Source organism: Tursiops truncatus, chromosome 2, assembly GCF_011762595.2.
Source record: "Tursiops truncatus isolate mTurTru1 chromosome 2, mTurTru1.mat.Y, whole genome shotgun sequence".
Classification (NCBI taxonomy): domain Eukaryota; kingdom Metazoa; phylum Chordata; class Mammalia; order Artiodactyla; family Delphinidae; genus Tursiops; species Tursiops truncatus.
The window spans coordinates 71534518-71557309 of record NC_047035.1 but is presented as its reverse complement, the minus strand read 5'-3'; the positions used below and the strand labels follow the sequence as shown (position 1 = coordinate 71557309).

General features: G+C 32.9%; 1 protein-coding gene across 3 annotated transcripts in view; it reads right to left on the bottom strand.

The window, feature by feature from the left end:
* Positions 1-22792, bottom strand: part of NOVA1 (NOVA alternative splicing regulator 1) — a 142256-nt gene that overhangs the window by 82108 nt on the left and 37356 nt on the right. Inside the window, exons 1-3 of one of the 3 annotated variants that reach the window (XM_073800595.1) lie at positions 12680-12698; positions 11644-11704; positions 7860-7918 (exon numbers count right to left, since the gene is read on the bottom strand). The exons of 1 other annotated variant lie outside the window; for it this stretch is intronic. In XM_073800595.1, the coding sequence (XP_073656696.1) occupies positions 7860-7918; positions 11644-11648 (64 nt within the window). In that variant the 5' untranslated portion in view covers positions 11649-11704; positions 12680-12698. Of the gene's footprint in view, positions 1-7859; positions 7919-11643; positions 11705-12679; positions 12782-22792 lie in introns of those variants that run through there. One more of the 3 variants, XM_073800596.1, reaches the window with a different exon arrangement.

Genomic DNA, 22792 nt, shown 5'->3' with positions numbered 1-22792 from the left:
AATAAATAAATAAATGTTTTTAAAATTCTATATAAATGAGAGAGTTGCAGCAGCCAAAATTTAGATCAAACCGTAAGTGAGCATACATACAACCTCAGAAGGAGAAAAGTTATTTTAAACACAGACATGAAAGGAAAAGGGAAAGGCAGACAGAGATGACCATATAAAATTCTTAAGATTTTTAATGTGAAAAATATGATAATTGTTTTATATAATTTGGGGGGAAGGCACAGATGGGAAGAAATGGGCCAAGATTTTAAAAGCACACAATTATCGGGAATTGGAAAATATCATGAGAAACAGACACAGGCATAAATTACTACTAGGACTGTGAACTGATTTCAATTTCCTGAGATATAATTTGGCAATGAATACTCAAATATCTTAAAATATTGTATATACTCCTATGACCCACTATTCTATGTTCAGTAATTTATCGTAACAGAACAATCGTAAGTGTACACAAAAACTTAAACACAATAATATGCACTGTGTTTTATATTTTAAAAGATTAAAACAAGTATACAATAAGGGATTGATTAAATATAACAAATGCCTAAGATGGGATATTCTGTAGACACTGAAAAGATCACGCTTGTGAAGAATGAAGAATATATACCATCTAAATATGCACATGGTACAATATTAATTGAAAAAAGGTAAAAAGCTCTCTATACACTATGATCTCTATTTTATAGATAATGTGTATTAAGACTAGAAGCATAGAAATACATTTACAAGAGCTATTTTTATCTTTAAAACCTTCCCTAATTCATAAAAATAAACGATAAATTTTACATTCAGAAACATTTTAATTAGAATATAGGAAAATGGAAGAACTCAAGATGGGAAGGTTTTTCCTTTCCTTCTAAAAGTAATGAAAGTCAAAAGAAAAATGCTTCATTGATTTGACTCCATGAAAATATAAAATTCTTTGTATAAAAAAATACCATAAACAAAAATAACGACAATTGACAAAAGGAAAAAACACAAGTACATGGAACAAATGTATTTGTTTTTATATTATCCATTTGACAAAAATATTAATTTTGGCCAACAATATTCTACCCCAGAGGGCATAGCAGTAAACAAATCAGAGTAGATACCTGCTCCCATGGTTCTTTCATTCTCATTGGAAAGGACAGGTAAGAAGGTAACTTCAAACAGTGATTAGTGCTATGAAGACCATAAAAGACTGAGGAAACACACAAACAAACAAAAACCCCACAGGCAGTAACGTGATGGAATGTGAAAGGGGTGAGAGGGATGTAGCATTAGAAAGTTGATAACAGTTCCCCTAAGGAGGTGACATTTGAGCTGAAACATTAATGATGAGACATAATCATCATGTAAAGATTTGAGGAAGAGGGATCCAGAAAATGGATAACCACAAGTGCAAAAGCCATGAGGCAAGACAAAGATTAGCCTGTTTAAGAAGTGGTTGAAGTGTCTTGAGCATAAAGGGCAGTGGGGAGACTGAAATAAGATGTAATCAAGAAATCTCAAGGCCAAATCATGTTGGGACCTTAAAATCATCATAGAAAGTTAATATGGCATTTCAAAACAATAAGGAAAATATCAACATCCCCAAACAAGACTAGAAACAATTCACAACTGAAAAAATACAACTGATCGATCAATACACACATTAAAATTTCAATCTACCTAGTAATCAAAGATAAGCAAATTAAAATAGCAAGATACAATTTTTCACTTTTCAAATTGGAAAGCTATCACAAATCATCATTTATATACAATGGCAGTGAGGTGAGAAAATGACATGGTTGTTATTTATGCTAGCAAAAAATGAGGAAAAAAACTAATCAAAAATAGAGTTGTAATTTAAATAAATTATGGTACATTTCTGCCATGGAAAAGTGTGTGTCCATTAAATCTTCGAAGAATATTTAATGTTTAATTATGTCTGATACTGTTGATTACACCATTTCTAATCCATTCACAAATTCTAACAGTGCCCCTCCAAAACATCATTTCTACTTCAAAAAGCCCTAAGCCACCATAATTTCTAAGACTACTGCAATAACTTCCTAATAACTACCTCTTTCTAGCCCCTCACTCCTTCCCTTGTTAATCTTCTATACAGCTGGGAGAGTGATTTCCTCAGTGTTAATCATCACAACATTCAAGTGCCCAATATATTCACATTTTAACTATAATAAAATTCTCCTTGCTATGTACGGCCCATGTGAGCTCACCCTGTGTTATCTCATAAACATCTCCTTTTGCCACTCTCTCCCCCAACAACATTCAACACACACAGCATTTGTCTCTGTTCTTTGAACTTGCCAAACTCATTCAGATCCAAAGACTTTTGTCTTTGTTATTCCTGATACCTGGAATGTGATTTTCTCCTCGGAATCATTTAGAGCTCAATTTAAATATCCCTTCTTCGAAGAGGTCTCCTCTTGCTATCCAAGCTAAAGCATACTCCTCCTCAACACTTTTATCACATGCACTTAGTTCCTTTATAGTATTTATGCCTATGTGAAATTATTTAGTGTTATATGTCTTCCTCTTCACTTATAAGAGTATAAGCTCCACTAGAGCAGAGACTTTCTGTATTCCCAGCATACAGGACCTAGAGAACAGTACTACAAAATAAACATTTATTGAATGAATGAATGAAGAATGAGAATAGAATATTATATAAATAACAGAATGTTGATTATATTAAATTTACTAAGTGACATACAAACCACCAAATAGATATAATATATAGCGTATAAAAGCAACATATGCCAATGTTAACATAAATATGGGCGAAACTGGAAAACAGATTATAAAACATACACAGGCTTCAAATTTTATTTTTATATAAACCAAAAGAAAATTTAACTAACTTGAAAATTTATCATTTTCAAAGAAATAGCTGAGACACTGAAATATTAAAAGTCAATTTATAAAATTAAGAGCTCTTATGTATGTATGTGTGAATGTGTGTAGACAGATGATAGACATATGTAGATGAATACACACACATACTACTAAAAGAAAGATGAGGGGAATGAGAAGAAAATAGGATTATACTAATGAAAATATTCAAAATTATAGACTGAAAAGAATATTTTTAAGAGAACACATTTAAGAGGTCATCTTATTTCTGTATAACACTGACATTCATTCAAATAATTTTATGAAACACTCTGAAAAACCACAGTAAACCCATATTCAATCTGACCTGAAATGATAGCACATTCATAATGAAAATTTTCATAAACCAGTGATTATCTTCAAAGACTATAAGAAGAAAAGGCAAAGGGGAAAAATAAGCTATCTATAAAGTTCTAGCACAGGAAGCACTAAAATAATTTTTTGAAGTTTTAAAAATGCTTATTTCAAAAAAACCAAAAATAAAAAATGAGAAATGACTATATGTTATAATCTAAAAAATGAATATTGTCAATGACCAAGATAAATAATGGCCCAAAATATAGCGAAAAAATTCTCAATTTAAATATAGAAAAAGGGAACATTCAATTACCTCCTTGAGAACAATGGGCTTCCTCCCAAGCCTCCGTTGAAAAATATGATGTGAAATTGTTTCCATTGTTTTTCTATTAAAAATCTTCCAATTCAGTTTTCCTTTATTGACCCAATTCCCTGGTACTTAGGGTAAGGCTGTTTTTTTGTTTTTGTTTTCTGTACATGTGTGATTGCTTATCTGTCTAGAATAGTCTTGAGTTATTTCATTTGATTGTATCACAGATCTGGCAGGAGCTTCACCTCTGGCAAGTTAATGTCCACAGGTGATGTGGGAAGAGGCTGAAAAGGCATATGGTAAGCAATCCGTGCATGTTCTTGGATATTACTCTTCTTAGGAGGCCACTGTATTTTACTAGGATAAATCAGATCCACAGTGGGACTGGGAGTTGAGTTGACTTCAAAAGAAACTTGCTTCCCATTTGTATTACATATGTCTAAAAGAACTAGAAAGGGACTAACGTAAAAAGAGAACTAACCCATTAGTTGTCTTCTGCTAAAATTATTTTCTCAAAACTGCCTGTAACTCCATATTTTAAAAATGGGATCAAAGGAAAAAAAGACTGAACTCAGTGTGTAAGTTATAACAGGAGCCTACAAACTAGCATATATACTAGCATAAGGCCAGTAAAATTTGCTTTCACATAGTTAGTACCAAGCCAAGTGTTCTTAATAGGTTATTGTTCAGAATTAATTTAAGGTACTTTCCTGGTAGTGTTAACATTAATAGGAAAATTATCTAGTTGGAATAAGGTGTGGCTGATTTTAAATGTGGGACTGACCTGTGTTTTGGCAATCCATTCAATATTTTTAAGAGTTAAATACCAAGAATCAACTATCTCACAATTAATTGAATGAACTTAGAAAGGATTTACTGAGAATATTCTCTATGGAAATCACAAATGTGAATAATATGTGGTTTCTACTCTCAAGGAAAATGTAATATAAATAGAAAGACAAAACTAGTACACAAATCTTCGTAAGTGATAAGTAATGAACTAGAGTTTTATCAGTAAATATAAAATGAAGCATACTGATTTAAGACATCTTAAAAGCAAAACAATTTTAGAATCTGGAAATAAATAGGATGATATCCAAATCAAAGGAGAGAAGAGAGAGATAATATTTTGACCCTACGTCACAGGTTTATGGTGAAGCCACAGCAAGAATGATTTCGGTTCGGAGGCAGAATGAGAATGGAGAACTAAAGATCTGGTTTGGTTTCAGACAAGCTGAATCTGTCACAACCTGCAGCACAGTGGGAAAATGTGGAGATAGAATTTCAAAAAGAAGCGTAAAAAGTAAATATCAATTAATGGCCAATTTTCTTATTATTTGCGTTTACCTCCGCAACATGAGTAAGGTATTATGCTGGGGAGCACTAACATTCAGTATAAAATAAAGAAGTAGGTTTCTGATGAATTTTAGAGCTCTTTACTATTTAATTTTTAACATTTTACTTGACCCACTGAAACGATTTCTATACTAAAGTCCTAGACAATATCACAATTAAAAAACAGAAAGAACCGTTTAAAAGGAAAAAAAAACAGAATGACAAATTTTAAAAGAGAAATATATTTCAGATAGTATATTTTGAAAAACTATATTTTTAAGTATTAATTTTCCTATATGATGACTGGTGGCTATACATACCAGATGCTTCCTAAAAACACTCCTGAATTTTAGTTTTCCAAAATATGCTCATGAAAACTTAGAAAAATAGAAATTTGTTCTTTCTAATATCAAACTTCCATCACATAGCAATATTCACCTTAAACTAAGTGAAAAATACAAGAATAATTAATTTTACTAATTTTGTAAAGTAAATAGAATGTTTGAATTACTGCAATGGTTGGGAAAAGAGTAAAGTAGCAGGAATAAATAGTTTCTTGATACCTAGACGCACTTTGTCATATTTTACAGTTTGTTCCTTCTTATGAAAACACAAATACAAAAGTCTATTGGTATAAGAAATATGACTTCATAAAGTAATCACATATATTACAATTCCTTGCATCAATGCTGCTTGAAATTCATCTGATCCTGAGATTTGTCATATTTACCATTTCACCTGACATAAAGGTCAGAACATCCATTCACTAAGATTCCTAGGCTAGGAAGTATTAATTGATAAAAATCAAAAATTAAGTATTAAAGTGTCACTAGTTATATTGGTGAAAGTTAGTAAATAAGGTAAAAATCTTTCTTTGAAATTTTAAATGAGATAATCCATATTTAATAGCAATGTGGAAATAGGAGCAAAAAATTATTTTTTTAATTTTTATTGATATTTTATTGATAATTGATTTATCTTCTCTCAAACTTTAATGATCTGATTTGAAGAGAACACATTTTTTTTCTATTTTACTTCTTAGTATACTAGCTATACTCATTTGGAACTTTCCAGAAAAACTGCCTGTAAAAAAAAAAAAGATTTTTAAACATCAAAGGAATTTTTCCAGAAAAAAAAAAAGATTTTTAAACATCAAAGGAATTTTTCAATTATTTCTACTTACAATGCCCTTTTGACTTGGGAATTATCTAATTATCATATATTTACCTGACAATACATATTAAAGAATCCTACTTTTGGCTACATTTCAGCAATAAAGATTGCATTAAATTATGTTGAGGAATGGCAGAAATTCAATGCTGCATTCCAAACTGTTTAAGTCACTTTTGCACAGCAATCACTCAAAATAACAATACAATAAAGTCTGACTGAAACAGCACTTTACTCCCAACAAATACAACTTCAATTTAATTTTCTGTTATAGGAATACTACTCTCTCATAACCAGTGTTCTTGGTGACCAACAGCTTGATTTTTCACCATTTCTGACCACATTTTGTGATACAATCTGAAACCTTGAAGAATTAAAAAAAAAAAGAAAGAAAGAAAAGAAAAACTGATAATGGAAAGAAATTGTTTTTTTTTTCCCTAACTTTCAACCTGAACCTGCTTGGATTACCTGGTTATCCTTATTTAATCATCATTGACACTCTATCAATTGTAATAAAACAAGGAAGAAAAACAAAGAGATGCAACGGAAATGGAAGAAGATCAACTGAGCCAAAACACAACTAAAACCTAAAATGCACTTGCCTAAGAATGAATGAAGGGCAATACCACTGGCTTAAAAAAAAAAAAAAAAAATCAGAGGCATAAAAAATAATTCTTGCACCCTCAAATATTTTTGGACTAAGGATATACATAAATAAAAATAGAAGTATTAATTACTCAACAGTAATATTATAAACCCCAATCTCATTGTTTAGAAGAGATTCATTAATTCAGCAAATAATATACTGAATACATAACAGAGAACAGCAGTAAAGGATTCACCAAGAAATAAGTCAGTAGCTGTCTTAAAAATGCTCACAATCTAATAGGAAGACAGACATATTTATAGATAATACAATAATACTTTAAACAAAGTATTAGTGAGAACACACAACACACTAGAGAAAAGCATTTATTCTAACTGCCAAGACCAATAAAGACTTCACCTAAATTGGACATCGAAGACTGAGTAAGATTCTATCAGGAGGAAAAGCTAGAAAGAACATTCCAAACTCACAGAATAGCCTAAGACAACGTATGGAGATACAGAAATGGATGAACATTCATAGATATGCCAGCTCCCCATAATGGCCTCAGTGCAGGTGATTTAAAAGGATATTAAAATGGGAATTTTCCTGTTTTCTCCGTTTCTGCTAAGGACCCAAAGCTGAGAACAATAGGTTCCAAGTACTAGAGCTGAGGTGATACATCATCTATGCAACACTTGGAAAGAATGTGGCCAATAATTGCTCATGTATCCTTTAGTCTATCATTCACATTAAAAAAATATAAGCATCTATTGGAGGAGGGGAGTTTATAAATTGTTTGGGGAAGGAATAGAACAATGATTCACTCAGACTTTGGCTTATGCCCTTCAGAATACAGGACACTTAAGGAATGGTACAGGAACTGGGCTTTGGTCTGAAAAAAAAAATCTAAAGGCAAGAGGGCAAGATGACCTCACTCCAGGCTACTACCTCAGAAATGGCCAAGAATTCCATTTCAGAGATTGTGGAGTACAGAATTACATTTTCCCATAGGACAGATAAGGATCCCTGGGAAAGGAACTAGCCCTGAGCCATTTTTAAAGAAACTTTACCCAAAGGACTACAAAAGGAACAAGATAACCCCAGAAGAAAGAGGCTGGAGGTAGACCAGAAAGTCAGAGACTAAGGAAGGTAGTCAAAGGAAGACAAAGGAAGTATCAAATTACAACTGGGTTATCCTCAGACAGTAGGAATCTTTGATAAACCCCAAAAAGCAAGAGAAAGAATCCATTCAGATTTCCAACATACCTTTACTACCAATTAGTTGTTCTCTATTTCTAATCTTGAATCTTTGGAAGACCCAGGAGCTGCACAGTGTGTAGGGAGGAAAAATAAGGCAAAAGAAATTAATACAAAAGTCTACTAGTTGACATGTCCTGTTCCCCTTCCCCACTCAGAGTTTTAAGACTGCTTTGAGTAAGGTTGATGTAAGGGAGAAATTTTACATTGGATGACAGTTCGGAATTTTAATTTCTTAGCCTGTTTTTTTACTGCCTGAAAACAGTCTATTTTGCAATGCCAGAGAGTGAGTAAAGAAGGAATGACAGAGAAAACAAAAGAACAAGAGAGAGAGAAGAGCAAGAGGAGGAGAAAAAGGAAGAAGAGCAAGGGAAGGGCAGAACAAGGATAGGTACTTGAACAGCACTGAGACAGAAAAAATAATATTCAAAATGGGATTTTGGGTACAGTGACAAAAAAATAAAGTAACTTTCTGCTTGTACCCTGGTGAGTCCATCTCTTTTAATAAACCCACAGAGAGTGCTAAATGGTGGGCAAAGCAGTCTGATTATAAAGCGATAATTTTGATGTGATTATTGTGAAGTCTGAAATCTAGTCTATAAATATAGAAAAATTAAAGTTATTTTTTTAAAGGAGTACCAATCACATAATCATGTACATACTGTGAATTTGTTTAGGGAGAACTTACATCTATTTTTAAATGTTCACTCATGTCCTGAGTTGCAGAAACTCTGTTAAGTACTGGGAAAAAGAAGTTAAAGGCAGATTCCACCTTCAAGGAGTTTACAGAAAGAAACACACAAGAACTGGAATAAGCAAAGCCTACAGGATCATGTACAAGGGTCACCTAACAAAAGTATAAAGGATGAAGCAGTAGGAAACACCTCAGTTAAGGAGAAATTAAAGTTAGGTCTAAGGGCTTCCCTGGTGGCGCAGTGGTTAAGAATCCACCTGCCAATGCAGGGGACACAGGTTCGAGTCCTGGTCCAGGAAGATCCCACATGCCACGGAGCAACTAAGCCCGTGCGCCACAACTACTGAGCCTGCACTCTAGAGCCCGTGGGCCACAACTACTGAGCCCACATGCCACAACTACTGAAGCCCACGTGCCTAGAGCCCATGCTCCGCAACAAGAGAAGCCACCGCAATGAGAAGCCCACACACCACAAAGAAGAGTAGCCCCGGCTCACCACAGCTAGAGAAAGCCTGCGCGCAGCAACGAAGACCCAACGCAGCCAACAGTAAATAAATAAAAATAAATAAATAAATTTTAAAAATAAAAAAAAAATAAGTTAGGTCTAAAGGATTAGGTTGAGTTATACAGATGATAGTAGCCTAGGGATTAAGGGGTATGTGAGTGGTTGGAAAGAATGCTGCAGGCAGGCAAAGGCCCAAAGAAAGCATGGCATATTCTGGGAACTGTAAAAAGTTCAGTAGCAATCAATCAATCAATACATGCAGTCTACAAGGAAAGAAATAAAGTTGAGGAGCCAGATCAATACCTGGACAGGGAATTTGGATTTTATCAAAAGAACAATGGAGGCCACTGAAAGGTTTTAGTAACACTCATTTTTCATATACTGCATATCTAGTATATGCTAAGCACTCTTTCACATGTTTGATTGTTTTTTCCTCACAACAACCCTGTGAGGTAGGTGTAATGATTTCCAATTAACAGATTGAAAAAAAAAACAAAAAAACCTTAAATTTGTTAAGTTACACTTGATTAAATAGCTACAAAGTCCTGGCAATCAGGATGCCAACCATGCTTCAGAAAATACATTAGGAAGATCACACACACACACACACACACACACACACACACACACACACACCCCACAAATATTACATACAACACATTGAAATTTCAGAGTTAAAAAAATGTTTTAAGTAATAATGCTCGTTAATTCAGTATTAAAGATAAAAGATTTGTGGCATTAAATAGTTCTTTAAGCAAACTTACACATTTAAAATTTTCAACTAATTCGATTTATAATGAGAAATACCTGCAGAATTCATGAAAACAGACAGGAATTAATATATATATAAAATAAGATATAGCAAAGATTGAGGTAATTATATGATGATTTTATCTCAATATATTTGCCAGGGGTTATTTGGGAAATATATTTGAAAGGTTTTTTATCCCCCTATAATATATCACAAAAATTTATTCAGACAAATTTGGTAAGACAATTTTTTAACAATCTGTTTGGGATGGATCTAAAAATGTCTCTAATTTAAAAGACAGAGTATGTACTTCGTAAAACTGAGAAGAGTACCTGAAATTTAAAAATATATATTGAAACTCCATTTAAAAATGTATGTTCTTTAAAATTAATTTAAATTAAAATCTACAAAGTATGTACTTCTCTGTAGCTTATTTTCTCATCATTTTCACTTATTTCTTCAGCTAGTCTTAATATTTCTTTTTAAAATCTTTAATTGAAAGCTAGATGTTGCTAGAACATTATTGCTGGAAGTCTAAGTACATATAATTATTTAGAAATTTCTATTATCTATGCATTTGATTCATTTTTCCTATTTCAAATAGAAAATTATAATGGGGGAGGATGAAAAAATAAAGGTTTCATTAAGATTAACTGCTCTTGATTTAGTATTTATTTCTGAATGCCAAATTATTAAGAGAGTATAAATTAAATAATAAGCCTGACCACAATTCTAGTTCTTCAGAATATGATGAAGAGCACTCTCTTGGAAAATAAACAATTAAATAGAGATATTAGATATCGATAAGATACTTTATGCAATGAGGATAATTTCTAAATAAACTAACGTTTCAAATATACAATTGAACTGAAACACCAACATTATTTTTGATTACACAAGTAGTACATGTTCATTAAATTCAAATAGTACACAAGTGTATTAAATAAAAATGAAAGTTTCCATATAATTCCCTCTTCCAAATACCATATACTGGGAGTATATTAAAGTATAAGTTTCATATGAATCTAATAAGTTGTTAAACTTCATCATCCATGGAAGATCTAATATATAACAGTTAAATATCCTGTGTAACTGAAAAATATATACTCACATATGCACCACAGGTATAGTTTGTACCTTTTCACCAACACAGTAAAATAATATATAAAACATACGGCCTATTCTGTCAAATATGATTACTTCAGTTAATAAGATGAATGGGATTAAGTAATACTTACAGTGCATGCAGAAAATACAAAGGAACCAGTTATAGCAAATCGAATATTTCACATACTGATAAAATACCCTCTTGCTAGAGGTACGTATATTATATTATGGTAAGTATATTATATTATGTCTAAACTATATTTTTTAAAATACTAATGTTCACTTTTTTAACGCTTTGACTACTGAGTAAAGTATTAAGTCTATGCAAGTAAGGGGTAAAATCTCCTTAAAATGTTAGTTTTTTGGTAATATTTAAGTGCATTCTTTTCTGAATGTAAATAAAGTCTAGCTTTTTCTAATCTGCTTGATGCTCCCTGATGAGAATCATACTGTATTATTTCTCAAAAAAATTTATTTCAAAACATTGGGGGTAACTCCACTATAAAATTAGAGACAGTTTAAAATCTTTGTAGGAAATCAGAACTCCTCTTTTGATTCTAAAATAGCATCACTCTGTATTTAACTAGTACAAATAATATTCTAACTGGAACAAAATCACTTGCACCAAAATATCTTGGTTACATAATGTAAGGTACAATTCTCAATACATAGAATTCTACCACTGAGTTAAACGAAAACACTTAAAGGTCTCTAGAAAATAATTTCTTCCACCCACCTCATTTTACAAGTAAACAAACTGTGGCCCAGAGAGGCTTTTATCTGCTTTCACTGAGAACCTACAGTATAGAGATGTACACAAATATCATTTAAGTTATGACACATACTTTAAAGTTACCTAAAACAAATGACACTATGTTTTATAAGATTAAGACTTTCTAATGACTGAGACCCTAATTTCTTGCCACAGAAACGTCTATAGATGCACACACACACAACACACACACAAAGATAACTAGTAAGTCATACAACTGACTCAAAAAAAGCAAAACAATGAAATATAACAATCCATATCATATTGTTTAAAAATAGACACAGCAGTTCCTAATGTTATTTTCCTATCCTATAAGTCATAACCATGCCAAACTATTACAAAAGCAGCATTCTTGTAAAATTGCTTTTACAAAAGGAAAAAAGGAAATCATTAAACAGTTAAATGGGAGGGAGAGACTAAAATACGTTACGTGGAAGTTCAAATATTTACTATTTATTCTCTCCCATGCTTTCTTTCAATATGTTAAAAAGTTCAAACGCAATGCTTCTAAAACAAAAAATCAAAACTACATTCATCACAAACTGGCTTTGTTGCAAAACTTTCATGAGAAGAGTGAAAGTATTAAGACTAAGGCATACAACACTGCAAGGAAAGCTAATTAGGATGTTTCTGTTGAATTATAAGTTGATTTGCTACTTTAAGAACACAGCTCTAAAATCATATAATACTGATTTGGTTATTTGAAAAATATTTGAAAACAAATTGATTCTCCTAAGTTGCATTAAAAGTGAAGTATTTATAAAAGCATTTTAGTTACATTTGCTTTTAGAATAAAATCATTTCTGAGCAGTGCATCCATTTGTTTGTTATTTAAACAGTACCAATCACAAATTAGATGACCTTAAAATAAAATTTAGAGCCAGGGAGAGCAGCACTAAGTTTAACTGACCTCAATACATTTTTAAATGATGCTTCCCAGTTTTTCGTTATTCTCTCATATTGGGTTTTCCAGTCTAGGGCGGGTACACAAGAAACTTACAGTCTATGTAGTACTCCTAGTCAGTTTCACTCTGCAGATGGCACAGTGGAGAAATACCTTCTGTACAGGACCATGTACAATTTCTTCTACAGCTGTCAGCACCTAGGGGAAAGTGCGCTGTTAAACAGTTGCTGCGTTCCACCTCAGAAGTGGCTGCAATTCGGTGGTGGGTGAAGTGACTCCTGTACATATATACAGGGATGAAAAGTACTATAGAAAATGAAAACATTTAACAACAAAAGTGGCTGTCTGAAAACTGTGCCACAGCAAAGCAGAATACATCATTCAGTCACAAGAGCCCTACACAGATAGGCTACTATTCACTTAAAAATTGAATGTTAAGAATGAGAAGGAAAAAATAGAAATACAGTTATTCAATTCACAATATAACTAGAAATCACTGTTAAAACATACGTTAAAAAATTAAACCCAAGCATTATATACTGATTTATAACATTATTTCTATAGTAATTTACCTAAAACCAGGCAAATGTATACAGTATGATTCTTTATTCTGTTCAGCCAATTTAATACTTCTGTTTTAGTTAACAATTCAAGGGGTAAAAAAAAAAAAATAGGTGAGATATCAAACCTAAAGTATAAATAAGTAACATGAAAATATCTAAAAGGAACTATAAAGAAAAAACATTCTGAAATTCTTAATTACTTCATATTAAAAATTTTATAAAATAACCAGTCCTCAACTACTAGCAATGGTTATTTTTCATAAAAGGGAGCTTTAAAAGTGACCTCATTATAAAATGACAACTTCTCTTCTCCAAAGTCACAATGAGTCAGGATCTAAACACATCTTCATCCTCAACCCATATAAACAATGAATTAACCAATTATATGGTAACTTTAGCTCATTAATACATAAAATTATTACTATAACCTACTTTTATTACAAAACAACACCCTTTCTACATGATTTATCTTTGATGGAATCAGAAGATAAAATCCAAAAGTTATTCTCTGAGAAATATCACTGAATCACTAGGCTTGAAGGTACTATCTTTCTAATCTTCTATCTCTAGGCACAGCTACTATATTTATGCTAATCTGAAGAGGTAACTGATTACATTATTTCAAAATATCACATTTAGGTTCCTGAAACAGACTGAGAATGCTTTGATGTGAAGTCCAACAAATATGACCATAAAAAAGTGTCCCATCCATCAAACTTATCTGAATCTCACTTGCCATAACAGAATTTATCCTGGCATATATTCAGTGAAGTTAGAGGTAGCTGACAATTCCCTTCAGCTTTCTTAAATTCTTTCTATAATAAGGCATAATGTAAATGAATATTATTTCCTTTAAGTGACAAGAGTTCATAAAGGAAGAAAAAAGTACAGAGTTTTCCAGTCTCTTTATTAAAAGACATGGATCAGAGATTCCCAATCTGGGGTCTACTTATGGGAATTAGGAAACCTAGGAACTCTGCAAAAGTGCAGGCTAAAATAAAGACATATTATACAGGTGTATAAGTACATTTTTTTCTAGGGGAAATGGACTTTTGTCAGGTTCTCAAAAGGCTCTGTGATTTTCCAAAAAAAGTTTAAGGAACTACTGATAAATGATATGAAGACACCCAATTGAATAAGCAGCGGTAATTTAAATCAAATGCCTAAATCTGAGCAGTTCATTATGTAAAATGAGTAGCAGACACAGGAATGTTCCAACCATGAAATGAAATAACTCACATAAAGCACCTAATACTGACCTATTATTATCAGTAACAGCAGTAATTGTTCAAAAGAGCTATGTCAAAAAAATAAAACTTCCTTATAGGGTCCCATCTTTATTTACTTCTACATAACTTCATAATATATTACTTTTACTTAGCTGCGTCATCTACTTTTATTTAGGTGTGTCTTCTAAAAGACATCAACATCACAAGCTATACATTTCTGCATTATTTTAGATACAAAAATGCTAAATACAAGTTTTGGAACACTGCTACATACTCCTAGAATCTACATTTCCCCAAAAGCCACACCAGTCCTTTCTATGACACAGTACTTACTTGGAAAAGCCTCAGATATGAAAAACATTTGGCTTCAATTGTTTATATAAAATAATTTCACCTCCTTTATCAGTCTTGCCTTTCAAACAAACAAAAAAATCTAAATGTGAGGAATCTATCAAGAAAACACATTTTCTGAAAAAGTTATACATATAATACTTTTACTTTCACATATCATTTTCTTTACTCAGGTTAGTTTTCTGAAGATAAAAGATACAACAAACATTCATACATACACAACCTTTAAAAAGAATCCTTGTGTTACAACATGTAGATTAGCCTTACCTTTAAAATGAATTCACAATATTACCAACATCATTACAAAATCATGTGCACGGTGCTCTTCAAGATTGTGGTAACTTTTAAATACCCATCAAAAAATGACAAATGAACTGTTACCATGTATTAAAGATGCTCAGTGAAGGAAGAGGTTGGTAAATATATCTGAAATAATAGCATACAGTGCAACTATATAGTTGGTTCCCAATCATTTCAAATGTCAAGTACCTTTCCTAGAGTCTTCTCATGATAGGAGTCATATTTTATGTATTCACACACTAATAAAATATATAGCAGTAAGAACAAACGGTACAGGATTTAAGTAAAGATACAGAAGTAGAAGAGAAACATATTAGCATTCAGAGTACTGCAATGAAAAGAATAAGACTAGAATAGAGTACACGGAGGGGTCAGTGAGAAGGACAGGAGGCACAGGCCCAATTATGCTAAGGAATTTTTGAATATTTTATTCCAGAGGATGGCATTTTGAGAAGTATTTTATAAAAATAATTTCTAGCAGCAGCATGGAAAATGAACTAAAGGTGTAGATGGTTCAACTGGGATGGCAACAATGGGAATACATAGTTAGGAATAATAAAAGATCTGTAAAAAATTTTTAAAGTATACTACTCTGTAAAACACTAGAAGGGTAAACATTGTTAGATAAATCAAAGCTATTCCTAAAGTTTGAGTATAGAAACTAGCATCCATTCATTCATTAATTCACTCAACAAAAACAAAAAAAATCAACTGTCTCCTATGCATCAGGTCCCATTTTAGGCACTGGGCAAAGCACCGAACAAAGGAGCCAGTGACTTGCTCTCTTTAAGATTATATGCAGGGCTTCCCTGGTGGCGCAGTAGTTGAGAGTCCGCCTGCCGATGCATGGGATGCGGGTTCGTGCCCCAGTCCGGGAGGGTCCCACATGCCGCGGAGCGGCTGGGCCCGTGAGCCATGGCCGCTGGGCCTGCACGTCCGGAGCCTGTGCTCCGCAGCGGGAGGGGCCACAGCAGTGAGAGGCCCGCGTACCGCAAAAGAAAAAAAAAAGATTATATGTAAATAGAAAAGACAGATAATAAACTATTAAATGTATAATAAAATGTAAGAAAATGATTCACATATGAACTAAAAGTAAAGCAAGCCATGGGAAGAGAGTGACCAATACACTATTTTAACAGTGTACAAAGGAAACCCAAGGAAGCAGCATTATATGAATGAAGAATGAAGTGGCAGGAGTCTACAGACTGACTATCTGGGGTAAGAACACTGATGGAACAGTGAGAGCAAAGCCCTGAGATGGGAACAAATGGTGGAACTGATGGTAGCCAACAAGAATGGCAGTACTCGCAAGACTATAATAAAATTTACATAACAGACTATCAGGTGGGACTTTTCCCATTGCCAGGGATTGGCATTACAACCCAAGACTGAGAACAAAGAGTCACCAATCAAGTATTTCACGTTCAAAAGACAGCCTAAACAAGTGAGAGCCAACTACCTCTCCACAATAACCGAAACATCTTTACCTTCCTCAGTTCCTCTTTACCCTAGAACTGCCCACCCCTGCCCACCTTGAGTGAGTCAATCATCAGAGTTTGCTTCACTGACTTAACGTAGTTGGATAGTGCTATTTCCAAGAGTCTAAATCAAGTCAGAGCGGGTCGAAAGATTGGCAAGAATGGAAGACTGGTATCTCATCTTTCGGCTGGATTTCTGCTTGTGTTTAGACTTGCTTATCATCCCATGCCCATACCTACTACCCATGCCTATATGAGGAGAGGAAACAAAGATGTGGATTGGAAAACAGGGTAGAGAGAACTGGACTCACTATTTATAACAGCAAAGAGTGTGACTAACAAAGTAGCTGGATTGAGCCTCCACACAATGGGGATCCCAGCAGCCAGAGGCTGTGGGCGTACTGGAGAAGGAGAAACTTCGAAAGAGTAGAAAAAGACAAGCTGGATAGTGTGACTCTGCAAAAATATCTCATCCTCCCAAAAAAAGTTTTACACACGTGCCACATCAACAGTAGTATTTGCCTCTCTTTCCCCACAGAAGGCATGAGGTCTAGTCAGTGTTACTCAGATGACCAGAGATAGAAAAAGAAACAAAAAGGGCACCACTAAAGTAGGAAAATCTTTTCCCTTTCTATCTCTCTCACCCAGGAGGAGAAAGGAATATAAATGAAAGAGCAGATCACTCTCTACTCACTGGAGTGCGCAGACTGAATGACTGTATTCAACCCTTTCCACACTACAATCTCCTAGAACAGCCTAAGCGGCACTGAGTAGAAGGGGGAAAGCTGAGTTTTAAATTGGGCTATGAGGTTAAAATTCAAACTAGTCAGATTAAACTGATTTTCTGAAGTGTCCAGAAAGCTTTGACATTTCCTCGAGATGAGTAAAGAAACAAACAAAAACCTGATTTGACCAATCACAAACAAAGGTTAGATTGGAGAAAAATAAAATCACTTCATGTTTGCATTCCCACTTCATTCTCCATCTCAAGTCATACTATATTATGAAATGGTTAACAGCAATGAGCTAGTAAGTGATTTTTTACTTTTCATCTCTCTAAAATATTCTATGACTATCAGGCTGAATAGCTGCATTATCATATTTTTCTTATTCTTAAGAACTACTAGTAATTATATAACTATGGGTATTTTATAAGGAATTCTTCATATTTCCCCTTGTATAAAAGTTACAGAAATATTTTGAACATTTGTAAATAATACTAGGTCTTATTACAAATACGAACAAATATAAATATTTTATACATTTGTGGAGAATACTAGGTTGTATAGAAACTAAAAAGTAGAATCCCCTAAATAAGACACCAAACTTGCAGAACAAAAAGGCTACAGGGAAGGAAAAAGAAAAAACAGGTTAAAACATTTATTGTTTTAAAGGAACATTTTCGATATTCATATTGGAGTAACCTGAAACCCAACTTTAAAGAATATTCTGCCTTGATTTATAGCTTAATAACTTTGGGCTTTCCCCCAAATTGAATCATGCCCTTTCCATTTATTTAATATTTAAATTAATCTTTAATGGGAATTCTCTGAAAACTTAGGTATATCTTTTTAAATAAATTAAGGTATCAGTATTTTACATGACTAAATAATACATAACGTTATCTCTGTTTAAATGTCACACTTTTAGAGAATACAGGATCCTATTACATTGATGTTTATAACTCCTTATGTAATGGTCCTATTCATTTTACAATCACTTATCATCCTAAATTATGCCATGTATATAACATTTTATCAGTTAGTCCTTCTCAGAGATACAACATAATGAAAGTAATATGACTCAAAATTACAGAACTAAGTTCTATATTTATACCTTTTTTCTAGTCTACTATTTCATGGGATATAAGAATAAACATTATCATTTATAAGTAAATTGGAAAGTGTAAGGAAAACCATACAAACTCAAGTCATTCAAACTCACATGTTAATTTACTGTCAGTAAATAATGTCAGCCGGATTGTCAACACAGTATTGAAGGAGAAGAACAAAGTTGGAAGACTGACTCTATCAGACTTTAAGACTTACTACTTACTATAAAGCAACAGTATTCAAGACTGTGTGATATCTGTCAAAGAACAGAAAAATTGACCAATGGAAGAGAACAGAGAGACCAGAAACAAACTCACACAAATGTAATCAACTGATCTTTGACAAAGAAGCAAACAAAATTCAATGAAGAAAGGATAGCCTTTTCAACAAATGGTGCTGGCCTAATTGGACATCCATATCCCCCCCCCCAAAAAAAATCTAGACACAGACAATAAACCTTTTATAAAAATGAGCTCAAAATAGAAAAAAGACAAAGTTACGAAACTCCCAGAATATAGAAAAATCTAGGTGACCTTGGAATTGACAATAACTTTTCAGATACAACACCAAAAGCACAATCCATGAAAGAAAAAAAGCTACAGATAGGGAGAAAATATTTGGAAAACACATATATGATAAAGGACTAGTAATCTAAATATACAAAAAACTCAAATTCAACAACTAGAAAACAAACAACTCAATTAAAAAATGAGCAAATGGTCTGAGCAGACACCTTCCTAAAAAGATAAGCTGATAACATATGAGCATATGAAAAGATGCTGAACATCAATCAAATGTGTATTAGTTTGCCAGGGCTGCCATAACCAAGTATGACAAACTGGATGACTTAATAGAAATTAATCGTCTCACAGTTTTGGAGGTCAAAGTCTGAAATCAAGGTGTTGGCAGGGCTGGTTCCTTCTGAGGGCTGTGAGGGTAGGATCAGATTCCAGGCCTCAATTCTTGGCTTATAGATGGCAGTCTTCATGTTCCCATGGCATTCTCCCTCTATGCATATCTGTGTCCGAACTTCCCCTTTTTATAAGGACACCAGTCATATTGGATTACGACCCACTGTAATAACCTCACTTTAACTTGATTAACTCTGTAAAGACCATAACTCCAAATAAGGTCATAAGGTCACACTGTCAGGTACTGGGGGGTTAGAAATTCAAGATATGAATTTGAGGGGGGGATATAATGGTATGTCATTAGGGAATTGCAAATTAAAACAACCATGAGATACCACTACACATCTATTAGAATGGCTAAAATCCAAAACAGTGACAACACCAAATGTTAATGAGGATGTAGAGCAACAGGAACTCTCATCCACTGCTAGTGGAATGGAAAATAGTACAGCCATTTTGGAAAACAGTTTGGCAGTTTCTTTCAAACTAAACATACTCTTACCATATGATCCAGCAATCACACTCCTTGGCGTTTACCCAAATGAGCTAAAAACTCATATCTATAAAAAAAAAATCTACACACAAATGTTTGTAGCAGCTTTATTCATAATTGCCAAAACTTGGAAGCAATCAAGATGTTCTTCAACAGGAGAATGAATAAACAAACTGTGGTATACCCATATTATATAAAAAGAAATGAGGTATCATATCACAAAAAGACATAAAGAAAGCTTAAATGCATATTACAAAATGAAAAAAAAACAATCTGAAAAGCCTATACATACTCCATGATTTCAAGTATATGACATTCTGGAAAAGGCAAAACTACAGAGACAGTTAAAAGATTAATGGTTGCCAGAGATGCACAGGGAGGAAAGGAAGGATGAGGTAGAACACATCATGAGGGGATATTTAGGGCCGGGAAGCTGTTATGTATGACACTGCAATGATGGATAAATATCATTATACATTTGTAAAAGCACTGAAAGCGAATCCTAATGTAAACTATGGACTTCAACTCTACCATACTAACGCAAGATGTTAATAGGAGAAACTGTGTGCTGGGGTGGGGGGCAGGAGAAGTAGGGACAAGAAAGGGTACAGTCAACCGTCAGTATCCATTGGAAATTAGTCCCAGGATTCCCGCAGATACCGAAATCCAGGGGTGCTCAAGTCCCTTATATAAAATTGCGTAGTACTGGCATATACCCTATGCAATCCTCCCATACACATTAAACATCTCTGTATTACTTATAATACCTAATATAATGTAAATTCTATGTAAATAGTTGCTACCACACAACAAATACGAGTTTTTTCTTTTTGGAACTTTCTGGGATTTTTTTTTTTTTTTTTCAAATATTTTCAATCCTTGGTTGGTTGAATCTGAGGCTGCGGATCCTGCAGATATGAAGGGTCAATTGTATACTGCAACTCCCTTGGACTTTCCACTAAATTTTTCTGTTAAGGTTAAAACTGCTCTAAAAAGTGTAGTCTATTAATTTTTTTAAAGTAGTTGTTCTACTAATAAGGTCAAGAAGTAAAAAATTTGGGATAATTACATGGAAACAGAAACGGGCCTCAAAAACTCTAAGTGCAAATGGAGACACATGATTTTTTCAGCAATAGTCATGAAAGTAAATTATTAAAAAAGTAAATATAATTATAAATTATATTTTTAAATATGGTGACCTGAGTGCAATGCAGGTAGAGAAACAATGGTAATATTGTTACAGTGGCTGATATGCAAATGAGTTTATTAAGGCAAAACTTTTGTTCTTCGTTTTTCCACTGACATTTTCCTGTAAAGCTATTTTTTTATAGCTTTTCCAAAAACAAAAACGCATTTTCAATTTGAAGCTTCTTTTTCAGGCTACCTGCACTTCAAATGGAACACAGTGACAGAGCATAGCAAGAATTTCATACATTTAAAATAAGAAATAAATCTAAACATACAGCTACTCAAACGTGCTTTCATCACATGCAAGTAATATTTTGTTTCTAGGATCGCAGGGCATATTAAGTTATGCTATAAAACTCAATAAAATTATAATCTATATATAGGAAAGTTATAGCTAGGAAACAGGGTTTAAATAGGCCAAAACATTTTGTTAGGTTTTAACAATGTTCTATTTTAATTTCAGAAACCCAGATAATGCCATGGATATAACAGTATCAAGAGTTTAAGGTTATTATTATTATTTTAGTATTCATGCTATACTTAACTTTAGTCATTCTAAAATTCCCTAGCCTACCTGATGATATTAGAATGGAACCAGGTAATATTGTTTCAGCAAACTAAGACAGAAAACTTCTGACTAAAGGAATTCAAGGTTAAGTTTTCCCTCCCTGCCTACATATCATGCATCTTACTTGGATGCAACAGAAAATTTATAGAAACAAGGAAATTTTAAATTAACTATAAGTTGATTTTTACAAGAGAAGGAAATAGTTTTCTATCCTTTAAAGTTAAAAAAAAGTGGTTACTTTTCTAAAGTGTGTAGATCTATCCATACTCCTGTGCAATTATATATTTATTTTTTAATATTCTTTAGTAATATTTATGACTCTAATGCATGTTTTCTAAAAGAAGAAATAACCACCAATCTTAAGAAAATAGAATATATAAAATATCCTGGTAGCTGTGTAAGCATAATTAGACATATAAAGTTTGCTTTGGAACCCAACAATTTGGAATTTATTCTTACCCTCATCATTTATCAAATACTCTACTGGTAACTCTGGGAAGGATACTGAATGCCCAATTTTTAAAATATGGGGTAGCTATAAATTTTAATATCATTTTTATATGATGTAGACAGGCTTATATTTGAGACTATCTTATTATCAATTGCTGCTAACATTTCCAAATTTAAATATCCAAGAATGATATTCAAGAGAGATCATATACCAAATTTATACTTTATAATGACACTAAAAATAAATATAGGCTTCGTCATGATTCTAAGACCATCTCTCCACTTTAAGGTTGACAAAACTGTACGTGAATTTCTCAGAACTCCTTGTGATGTCTATAATTTGTCATTTTAATAATACATGTCCTTAAATAATAATTTCATCAAATGAAAAAGAATGAGTATTATAGTTTCTTCTACCACAAAGTTATAGAAATATAATATTGAAATCATTCATTGTGACAATTTAGTAAAATGAAAACTTTATTGGATAAGGAAATATAAATTTACTGTCTATGCCATATAAAGACACAAGGCAGAGACTGTCCATCAAATTGGTATTCTATAAGCTCCTGAGACTTTTTTGGAGAAAAAAATTAAGTAACAGCAGTCTTTCCCCAATTCATGAAAAACTTAGATTAAGGGATAAAATTGACAAATTCTGAGATTTTACCTAATTTTTAATATTTGATAATTCCTATTTGCCTATACAAGACTATTCTATTAGTATAACATGGTAGTTAAGAGGGCAGACCCTGGGAGCAGATTAAGCAAATCCTATCTCTGCCTCTAATTTTATAGAGAAAAAAAATATTTACATATGTATATATAAATTTCCATACATATATG